Source organism: Azolla caroliniana, unplaced genomic scaffold (assembly GCF_043228905.1).
Source record: "Azolla caroliniana isolate FFs.n. ecotype wild unplaced genomic scaffold, voAzoCaro1.0.p SCAF_7, whole genome shotgun sequence".
NCBI classification, from domain to species: domain Eukaryota; kingdom Viridiplantae; phylum Streptophyta; class Polypodiopsida; order Salviniales; family Salviniaceae; genus Azolla; species Azolla caroliniana.
This window is the reverse complement of record NW_028230442.1, coordinates 3,960,053-3,971,164: the sequence shown is the minus strand read 5'-3', so window position 1 is coordinate 3,971,164 and position 11,112 is coordinate 3,960,053. Positions and strand designations below refer to the sequence as shown.

The window sequence follows — 11,112 nt, the reverse complement described above, 5'->3', positions numbered from 1 at the left end:
TATAAGGCGTTATCAGAGTATTTTATTGCATTCAAGGATTGGGTTAGTATTCATGTTTTTTCATTACCCTTTCATCATATGTAGAGCTTGTATAATAATACCTGATGTCCTATTGCTTCTATTAGAAACCGTGTCAAGGCAAGAAACAAGGAGAAGTTAAGGATATACACGATTTCCCTACATCCTTCCTTGCACATCTCGAGCGAGCCAGAAAAGAAAAGGATCGTCGCTTAGTCAAGGCGTACGAAATGGAGGAAGATGGCTCGTTTAAAAATTTTAGCCACAAAAAAGATATTACGAGAGATCTTTACTACAATGTGGTTTGCGGTGATGTCATCGACTTGATCCAGAAGGTGCCAAAGAAGGAATATACGCTAATGATTGCGGATATTCCTTACAGATTTCGAATGGTTGGGTCATCATACGACGATGAACCGTTTAGGTTTAAACAATTGGAGAAGATGGTCAAGGATTTCGCTGAGCTAACGACCGCATCGTTGTGGCGAATAGTTGTCTTTCATAGTATGGACCAAGGGTACTCGGTAGCTCAAGCTTTGAGATCTCGTTGCCATGGCATCGAGAACCTTGCATGGTAAGGATTATTTATAGGTTTCTTTCACTATATTGCATTTCTTAAGGTTGTTGAATCTATTCTTAACTCGATGTATTATTTTTTATAGGATCAAGACCAATGTAAATAGATGGCCAACTTTTCGGTTCGTTAATGCCATTGAATACATAACGGTTGGCTACTTCGATGAAATTAAGAAACAGAGAATCAAAGAGCATTCTAATGAAGTGGGAGGTTCAAATCTGTTGGTATATCCAACAGTGACTCGAAAATTGCGACATGTCACCACGACAGAACGGGGACTTGTCAACCCATACCAAAAACCTCAACGACTTATGATGCGCTTGATCGAGATGTTTTCTGTCGAAGGAGACTGGATATTAGATCTCTTTTCTGGCACAAGTATTCCTCGAACTAGGGTAACGATCTTGAGATAACCAATCACTTTTTTTTCGTTTGACAACTAAATCTTCTTGTTACTTACATCACAGGAACTACGTCAGCATGTGCATTGAAGCTGTTTAGAAATACAGTTGCATTGGAGAAGGACGAGGACCAAGTTATATTTATTAATATGCGGATTAAGGCTTTGTGGGAGTGCCCAGACCAGGATGAGGAGGTCGGTGCAAAGAACCTCGCCAATACAGAAAGGTTTCAACCTATTTCGCGAGAGCCTATTCCTCCGTTAGCCGGCGAACCGAGGGAGCTAATAGAGCTTGATGATGAGCTTATAGAAGATATTTCATTGGCTCGGCTAACAGGGGAAACCAATGCACGTATAGCCGAAGACAGTTCTACACAAGATGATGAAGAAAATGACGTTGATGAATTGATTGCTATGTAATAGACTCTATGAAGAATATGACACTGACGATTTGTTAAGATTTCACATTATTAATACAAATTTTGGGTTTTACCTAGTGGATTCTATTCTTTATAATCTTCTATATGTTTCAATTTTATTTTTATATACTTGATTAGTAGATTTATGATATTGGTTTCACCGCGTGCATAGCAGACTACCAAACTTATGGAGAAACATGAACTAGTTTAAATGGAGGCTGATTTTGGTCCAAGCTAACCTTAACAGAACATGGCCCTACAATTGTTGCCATGACTGTCCATGTTGTTATTATGGATCTTTGTCTTCTATTGTTAAAACTATTATGTTTCTATTCCATTGCTGCTTAGATTGTGTAGTGTGTTGATAATGGTTCTAGTTGCGTTATCGTTCGGAGTTTGATCTTGTGTGAATCACCTAAACAATAGAGTAGATCAATTTTAAATACAGGTATGAAAGCCTAATAGGTTTGTTATTTCCACGACATTATCCTAAAGTTCACTGCCTTACATTGTGCACAATTATATACACATATGGTTTGATCCCATATGAACAAACTGAGGAATAGATTAGATCAACTTTAAATACAAGTATTGAATACTTTAATAAGTTAGTTATTCCAATCACTTATCCTAATGTGCACTATCCTACATTTTCCACAATTACATACATGCACGTATGGGTCAAAGTATAAATTATATCTCATTTTATTAGTATGGATACAAGTACACCTCATATTTTTGTAAAACTTACCTAATTAATATAAGTCTTTAAGTTAGTGTTTCCCTTGTCGCACAGTAGTGACATATTGAGCCATAGTTGAACTTTATTATGCCTACATTAACTTATCAACATGTCTAAACTTGCATGATTTCTAATGATCTCCACTCGTAGATCTATCATGTATTTTTATATTTGCAAATTCTCATCAAGTTGAGGAACATGTGATACTAGTGCATCCAATTTTTGTAGAGAGGGTGTATTTGCTTCGTTTTAAGAAGATTCTACAAGTGGAATGCGCAATCCTTCCACTTGTGAACGCGAACGTGTTTGATGACAATTCATTCTTAATGGGATAGGAAATAATGATAATCTTGTCTACAATCACTGAAGTCCATTGTTCGCCATAGTTGGTGAAAGATCGATCACTTTAATTACTCGTGCGTGAGTTGTATGAATGATTTTCATGGATCCACATCAAAGGTCAACATAATCCACATCAAAGGTCGACATATTCGATGAATGTTAGTTGTGGAGGTGCATAAATATGTACTGTTATTTGTTTAAAAAAGAGCAACGCTACAAAATATATGCACATGATAGTGAATTCCACAATTGATTTTTGGGTTTTCTGTTGACTTTTGAATGGTCTTGAAATTCTAAACTATCAAAATATATGTACTCTCTTGAATGGCGATGAATTTATCAACATATATGCGATGCATTCTATCAAATTCTGCATGTCATACAAAAATGTAATCATTGAAACACCTACAAAATGGAGTCATGAATTGAAAACTGCATAAACTGATTTGTCATTGTGTTGTAGATGGAAGATTCCCATTAAGTTTCTATTCATTACATTGAAAAGTCTCAAGATTGCCTAGACCTTCACATCAACTTTGTGATGTCAAACATTTTTTATGTTATTGACTCAAAGCTGCACATACTATATCTGAAAAGGTTGGAAGATAAGGCCAAAGAAGAAGAATATGGCAAAATATGAGGCATACACACTTTTATGTACGTGGGGTTAAGTGGATCTCCCTGATAAAATGTAACACAAAAAGGGTTTAGGGTTTCTTTGCTCATGTTGGATCAGTTATGAGAATATTCACCCTAGTTGCAGAGTGTCTCATCAAGTGTGTTGTTGAGGAGGGTAATTATAATATGTAAATATATTGTATTTTGGCAATTTGAACTTTCAAATCCACATTTCAGCCCATAGGGATCTAAAGATAATTGCTAAATGTTCGTTTTTGTTAATTGAATTGAAATTATGATTAATAGCCATCAGATTATCTCTCTTTGTCATGCCGCCAATCATACACTCATATTGATCATGAGTGATTAGCCATTTATGTTAGCAAATTTTCATTTGATTATGGATTTCATTGTCAATTTTTTTAACAGAGTTGATGGTGCCATGGGATGATGGATTGCTAACGAGGAAGAGCCTATAGTTACTTCCATAACCAACAAGGCGTCCATGGAGGTCAATTAATGATATAAATAAAAGTTAATGTAGAAGCAAACGCATGGTGATGAATTGCTTTGAAAGAGTGATATTTGATTAACTCTAAATGATCAAAGGTTAGGTCATATTTTTTACCCCCACATAATCCTGTCTCCTCCCCAAAAGATCTCTTTATACATCTTTAATACTTCGAACATTATATAAGATGTCAATATATTGTGTTTTTGCCATTTGAACTTTCAATTCCACATTTCAACATGACATTTCAACATGTAGGGATTTCGAGACCTAATTAATAAGCAATTGTTCACTTTGTTCGCATGGTGATGAATTGCTTTGAAAGAGTGATATTTGATTAACTCTAAATGATCAAAGGTTAGGTCATATTTTTTACCCCCACATAATCCTGTCTCCTCCCCAAAAGATCTCTTTATACATCTTTAATACTTCGAACATTATATAAGATGTCAATATATTGTGTTTTTGCCATTTGAACTTTCAATTCCACATTTCAACATGACATTTCAACATGTAGGGATTTCGAGACCTAATTAATAAGCAATTGTTCACTTTGTTCGCATGGTGATGAATTGCTTTGAAAGAGTGATATTTGATTAACTCTAAATGATCAAAGGTTAGGTCATATTTTTTACCCCCACATAATCCTGTCTCCTCCCCAAAAGATCTCTTTATACATCTTTAATACTTCGAACATTATATAAGATGTCAATATATTGTGTTTTTGCCATTTGAACTTTCAATTCCACATTTCAACATGTAGGGATTTCGAGACCTAATTAATAAGCAATTGTTCGCTTTGTTATCAAATTGAGTAAGTGTCCATTAGATAGTTTCTCTTTAATGTCATGCAACCAAGCATACATACACACATTATAGGGTTAGCCATTTAATATGCCAGTAAACTTTCATTTGATTATGGATTCATGACCAAATTTTTAATTTGTGTCGACGGTGGCAGAAGGTGATGGATCACTAATGTAGAAGTGAAGGCGATGGATGAATTGTTTTGAAAGGAGTGATATTTCATTAACTCTAAATGATCAAATGTTTAGATCATATATATGTATATTTTAACCCCCACAATAATGTCTCCAACCATTATTTACAAATTAACTCATGGAAGGGGGTTAAAGTTGTGTGTGAATTTAATGTTTAGCACAACATTTTGATGCAGTGAATTAGAATGTTGCCAAGAGTGTGTAGTGTAAATGAGATTTGGGCACGAACAACATTTAGAGGTAGGCTAAGCTATGGGTAGAGGCAATAGCTTTACTATGAAGGATGCGGCGAAGCTCATCGGAGGGGATGCATCGTGGAGTTTTGTATTGAGTAATGGCAGCCCCACGTGCGAGGTATCGGTCAAGTAGGGAGCGAAAAGTTCCAGGTTTGACAAGGCATAGCTCCAAAGGGCCAATGGTATGGATTTTTCTAGACCCAACATAACCCGGGTCGAGAAAAGCAAGGTCAATTGTCGTGGCACACTCTTGGAGAAGGGCAATGGACTCATCATTCACACCATGGGCATCATTTTCCTCAACGACAACGGATTGTAAATTGTTCTTGTGCGGGAGGCGGTTAAGCTCAACGAAGATCACGTAATGACCCGGGTCCGTTGAAAGACTAGCATAGCTAGTGAAGTCTACGAGTTCTATCGTGGGATCTTGTTCTCGAAGCTTGTCCATGCCTTCGTAGACTGCGATTTGTAGATCTTTCTCCGTGTTCTTGTCGATGTGAACAGTGAGGACAACATTCTTTCGACAAACATAGGCTAGTTGAGGAGATTGGTTGTAGAAGCCGGTAACTCGAACGATGTCACCGAGTCGGTAACGATAAAGACCTGCAAGAGAAGAAGTGTACCAATGTCAATTCATTAGTGAATGAAATAAAATTTCTGGGACACAAGAACATCTTTGATAGGTAAATAATAAGAGAATGCATATATACACATGAAGCCAATGGTTACCTCCATAAGTGGTCATGACAATCTCGTATTCTTGACCGACTTGAACCTCCGTGAGGCCGAGGAGCTGTTCCGAAGTCTCACCGTCCGCGCGGACCTGGGGGATGAATTCGAAGTAGGCGAACGTGGGGACGACGGTAAAGGTGGTGTCTTCGGGGGCGGCCTTAGGGTTCGTGTTCACACCCACCCAAGACTCGGTGGCACCGTAGTCGGAGCTCACGAGAGGCAAGTGACCTGTTATTACACATATAGATAGACAAAGACTTTGATTAATACGTACATATTGGTGGTGGTGGTGACATGAATGGTGTATTGCTAGAGTTGTTTTTGGGGAGTTACAATGATAAAGGAAAAAATTCATGAAAAGATGGGGTGATGATGAGGATATTCATGGGTCATGGTGAATTAAGATGTAGATGGGGTGATGATGATGATATTCATGGATCATGGTGAATTGACATGTAGATGGGTGGAAGTGATGGATGGATGGTGAATTAACATGTAGATTGGGGGGGGGGGATTGATTGAATCATGGGGATTAAAAGGTGAGAGATTTTGAGTAGAGTAGAGTAGAGTAGAGTAGGGTAGTACCTCCATAATGTTGCAGCTTTTGAAGGTAAGGTTCCATGGCACCAGTCATGATGGAGAGAATGTACTTGCAGTTGGGCCAGATGGTGGGGACGAGGCCAGCCCAGGGGGTGTGGGGGCGGGAGGCGAGGTGGGAGCAGAGGCGGGCGAGGGAGTGGGCGAGGTCGGGGCGGGGGCGGGGGAGGACATTGGCGTGCATGGCGTCGCGGACGGACTCATCGGTGACCAGGCCGGACAAAGTGCCATGGCGGATGTCATGACACATGCGCGGCCACTCCGCCTCGAATGTGCGGAGGGCCTCGACGATGGAGTAGGCGAAGGTGGAGTGTATGAACTCGATGTCCTCCCTGTGGACCAAGGAGGAGAGGAGGTGGCAGTACATGGCCTGCCTGTTGTTGCTGGCCCTGATCACCTCCTCTGGTGAGCACGCCTTCACGTTTGTGGACTTGTACTTTAGCTTGAACTCCTTGCTCCTGAACAGGTGCGTCGTCGCTGTCCCCGTCTTTATCTTCCCTTTCGTCGTCGTTACCTTCCCTGAGAACACTAGGTCTAGAAGCTTCTTCCCTGATCTGATCGGGAATGCCCTGCAATACATATCCATATATACATATATCATCCCCAAAATTAATTAATTCATTCATTAATCTCTTCTTCTTCTTCTTCTTCTTCTTCTTCTTAATTATTTTATTAATCTTCATTAGTGTGCCGCAGCTGCTAATGAACGAATTTATTTTTTTTATTTATTATTATATATGTTTATTATTAGTAGTATTCCTTCATTAGCAGCCGCCGCTAATGAAAGGAATTTATATTTTTACTCGCCTTTTGCTATTTATTTATCAGTTTTTTTGTTTTTTTTATTCCTTCATTAGTGTGCAGCAGCTAATGAAAGGAAATTTATTTATTTTTATTCGCTTTTTGTTATTTATCTATCAGTTTATTATTATTATTATTATTATTATTCCAGCAGCTAATGAAAGGAAATTTATTTATTTTTATTCGTTTTTTTGTTATTTATCTATCAGTTTATTATTATTATTATTATTATTCCAGCAGCTAATGAAAGGAAATTATTTTTTCTATTCGTTTTTTTATTTATTTCTTATGTATTTGTTTACTATACATAATTATCTATTTTGTTTTTATTATTCCTTCATTAGTATGCATCACTTACATCCCTTCAACCTTTTCAATTTTTTTGATTCATCAAATGTGCCTTCATCCTTATTATTATTATTCCTAATTATTATTATTTGGATGCTGCTTTGGATTTCTCAGGACTCTATTTTGAATGTTTCGAGTCAAGATTGCACTGCACTTAGACATTAACTACTGTTTTTTGGCTTCATTACATGAAATTTTTACTTGATTACACGTTTGATTTGATTTGGGTTCATTCATTCCAAATTCGAAATTTGGGTTCATTCATTTGAATTTGAGAATTTGAATTTGGATGAACATAATTAGATCATAGTTGATCCCCCTTAATCACACAACCTGCTCTTTAAACTTACCCTTAGAATCAAGACATTTTATAGGAGCTCGGTAAATCACAATTACTGATTCTATGTATATTTAATCAAATGATAATTAATACCTTGATCTGAAGGCTCCGGATATCTTGGCTAGCTTCAATGATGCATCCAGGATCTCTTTGTAAAGAATTAGGTATTTCTGCTGCCCATCTGAAGTGGTTCCCGAGCTGCACCGCACAAAATTCAATCCAATTCGTTGATCAAATTATTAATTAACTAGAAATTCCAGGAATGTGGTCACTTAAGCAATAAATCGCTGCACCTAACGCCATGTTTACTTAATTAACATGATTAGGACCCGAAGTTAGTTAGCTCGATCAGAGCACATTTTCTTCGATGGGGTTCAATCAAGTTCAACAATATGGCATTAAAGATTAAAGTCAAATTGAAATTCCAATTCAATTTACCTGAGGGACAGGGTATCCACAGGATCTGCAGTGAGGATGGGGGATCGATCGCCATCAGCGATGCGATCAAAGAAAGGCTTGAGATCAGAGTGAGTGACAAGGGGTACTCGACGCCGGAATTCGTCGATCAGAGATGGGGCGGAGGAATCAGAAGTTAGGTCACAGGCATTGCCGAGGAAGCGGCTGAGGTATTCGGTGCCTGCGTTCTTCTTGAGGATCTCTGAGAGGACCCGCTCTTGAATCTGGGCGGCTCGCGATGTCTCATAGCGGAAATCGGCGATGATGACATCTGCGTGGGAAGGCTTAGGAGACAGGGGGCTAGTCATGGCGGATCGGATTCGAATGGCAGGTCCGGGCTAATTGCGTTCAGGATTAAATGGATCAAACGCAAATTAATCAGTGAAGTGGTTGATTAATCTAAGCAGGCCAGCGATTTAAGTGGCCGAAGGAGGATGTGATTAGAGTTATCCAAAAGAAAAAAGGGCAGGGAGCTAATTAGGAGGAGATTAGTGGGGTGATTAGCGAGGCGATTAGTGGAGTGATTAGTGATGACTACGCAGGTCTACTTAAATAGTGCGGGCAGCCGTTTTGAATTTGACCAAGTAAAAATATGGACCCAGCAATAAATAAATAAATAAAAGTGGGGATTGTTATTATGTATGTACATATTTTTTTGGTGTATATATATATAAATAAACGAAAAAAGGAGGTCCAAGAAAAGAATGGGAGATGAAAGAAGTTATCAATTAGAAATATATGTATAAAAAGTGAATGTTATGTGTATGTTTTTAGGTTGCTTCCGTATTATCTCTCTCTTCCATTGCCAAGTTTTGACTTAATCTTGTGAAGTTTGAACATGGACTCCATCTCTCCCATATCAGCAACTCTCTTGCTTCATTCTAGAGACCCCTACCCAGTAAGCATGCTCCTAAACTTACAAACCATGTCAACAAGTTTGCAAAAGAGTCTGACAATATTGACCCTCTTGGCTTGCGGCTAGGGTTTAGGTGGGTATTATGTTTCTATGAGGAAAGAACGTTGGTGGGGTTGTTCGCACCGAAGAAGAAAGCCCCTCCTTGTCTTTGTACTTGCTCTTCGACCACACCACGAGGTGCTAGAGGTTTGACTAGCCTACACTCGGCTTCCATAGCTTCCATTCCATATTGCACACACGACTCTCTTGACTATCGGCCTTTTACTTTGGGTTTGGATCTTGGCCGATGAATTCCCATCCCAAGATGGCGTAATTTATACCCGGCATATTTTGGAATTGAATTTTGATGCTCCGAAGAGTTTCACTCTTCGACATGTTTACAAGAACATGCAAGTTTCGTGGTATTGGTTAAAATGGCAATACGATGTTTGATCCGGAAAACAGAAGGTGTGGAATCTTATGAATATATAAGGCGTGTGGAATGTGACAAATGTTCACAATGGTATATCTTCCTTGGGTTCATAATGCATGTTGTGAATATATGGTTGGTATAGAAAGCATAACGTAGACATGCAAGCTTCTGAGGCCTAAGTGAGAAAATATGTGGGATTGATGTCTTGATAACTTTGGTGGCCTATGAGCCGGGCCTCACTAAGATTCAATTGCTTTGTCATGAGTTTCAAACTCTATTCAAATGTTGTCCCAAGCCTAGTCTCTCATTGTATTTTTATATACATTCATTAGTAATCTATAGTACTAAAGATGAGGTATTTCCCTCTTTAGATTACTTTATAATTAAATACTACTGTATAAAATATAAAATAAAAAGATAAGCACAAATCTACTTGATGGCAGCAAGGTATATTATACAAGGAACATTGTATAAAAGGAAGCACTCCCGAAAGAAAGACATGGTCACATAGATGTATAGCCGTAGCTTAAGTAGTGCACTTAGAAAACAATAAGTTATTAAAGTGGTGGTGACCAACCACCAATAGGTATGAGTAGAAGGACATGTTTCTATAAGGGATTCAATGTTGCATTTAAATTGACCGTAAGAGTTAAACTTCATGACCAATGCATTTGCATAGGACGACGTGTCAACAAGTAGCATTTCCCCATAAGCTATTGAATCCTTAGATAAACCTTTTTTGCAATAATATATATATATATAACAGGACTAGTTGAAAACCTCAATGCCAGATGAAAATCCACAAAACAACAATGAAAGATTACAAAGTGTTGAGTAGACAGTAAAGCACTTAAAAGCACTCAAAGAGAATAATGTAAGTTTGAAGTGTGATGTCCCTAAGTTATAGACAACAAGATAGAGATTATATAAGGGATCGTTCAAGAAACTAAATTCCTGCTATTTGTCTTGCCCAATGATCTTAAAATTATAGGCCATTGAGATGGCTCAAAATGCTCAAAATGTTGTCAATCAGAAGAAATGGGTCGAGGGGGAAATGCCAACTGTGTGTGGATAAAGGTGGATTCTTCAAACTTGATTGACATGTTGGGGGTAGAGGAGAGGTAGAAGAGGAAGTTTGACAAATGATGTGAGGATGAAGTGAGGATGGGGTGGGTGGAGGGGGATGTTGAGGATGAATAGCTTCATAGAAATGCATGAATTCTTCAATCTAGATGTTGCCCAAGCCTAATTAGCATGGGTGTAGTGACTTTTGTCTTCGTCTTGATTGATATTTTTATTTTCACCCCTTACTCTTTTTAATAATGCAACTTGCTCCTTCACAAAGTCTTGAATTTTAATTGCATTAAATCCACTAGCTTCATCTGCCACTTGTCTCTTTCTTTAGATCACGTCAATTATAACCTCATGAAATTCTTTCTTTGTGATTCCTAACAATTCGTTGAGAGTAAACTCTACCTTACTATCAAGGATTCTAGTTTCTAAAATCTTTTTGATGTTAAAGAAATTCTCTATATCTGAGGATAGTTTGAAGGCCGGGATTGCTTGTTTCTTTGACTTTTCTTCCGTGACAACGACTTTCTTTGATTCTCTTCTTTTCTAGTCTTCTAGAAGAACCAATTTTAGCT

General features: G+C 38.1%; 1 protein-coding gene across 1 annotated transcript; it reads right to left on the bottom strand.

The window, feature by feature from the left end:
- Window positions 1-4,610: 4,610 nt before the first annotated feature.
- LOC147861602 (jasmonoyl--L-amino acid synthetase JAR4-like) lies at window positions 4,611-8,515 on the bottom strand. The gene is made up of 5 exons (XM_087323014.1): window positions 8,121-8,515; window positions 7,776-7,880; window positions 6,182-6,762; window positions 5,594-5,824; window positions 4,611-5,467 (listed from the first exon to the last, which is right to left on the bottom strand). Exons 1-5 carry the CDS (start codon window positions 8,444-8,446, stop codon window positions 4,863-4,865), a joined length of 1,848 nt encoding a protein of 615 aa, XP_087179140.1. The 5' UTR covers window positions 8,447-8,515; the 3' UTR covers window positions 4,611-4,862.
- Window positions 8,516-11,112: the final 2,597 nt, after the last annotated feature.

Excerpts from the sequence above, each read along its gene's own strand:
- LOC147861602 (XM_087323014.1), bottom strand. The coding sequence starts at position 8,446 with ATGACTAGCCCCCTGTCTCCTAAGCCTTCCCACGCAGATGTCATCATC. Across the intron at positions 7,881-8,120 it reads GTGGATACCCTGTCCCTCAG|CTCGGGAACCACTTCAGATG; the intron begins GTAAATTGAATT and ends TGTGCGGTGCAG. Across the intron at positions 5,468-5,593 it reads TGTCATGACCACTTATGGAG|GTCTTTATCGTTACCGACTC; the intron begins GTAACCATTGGC and ends CTTCTCTTGCAG.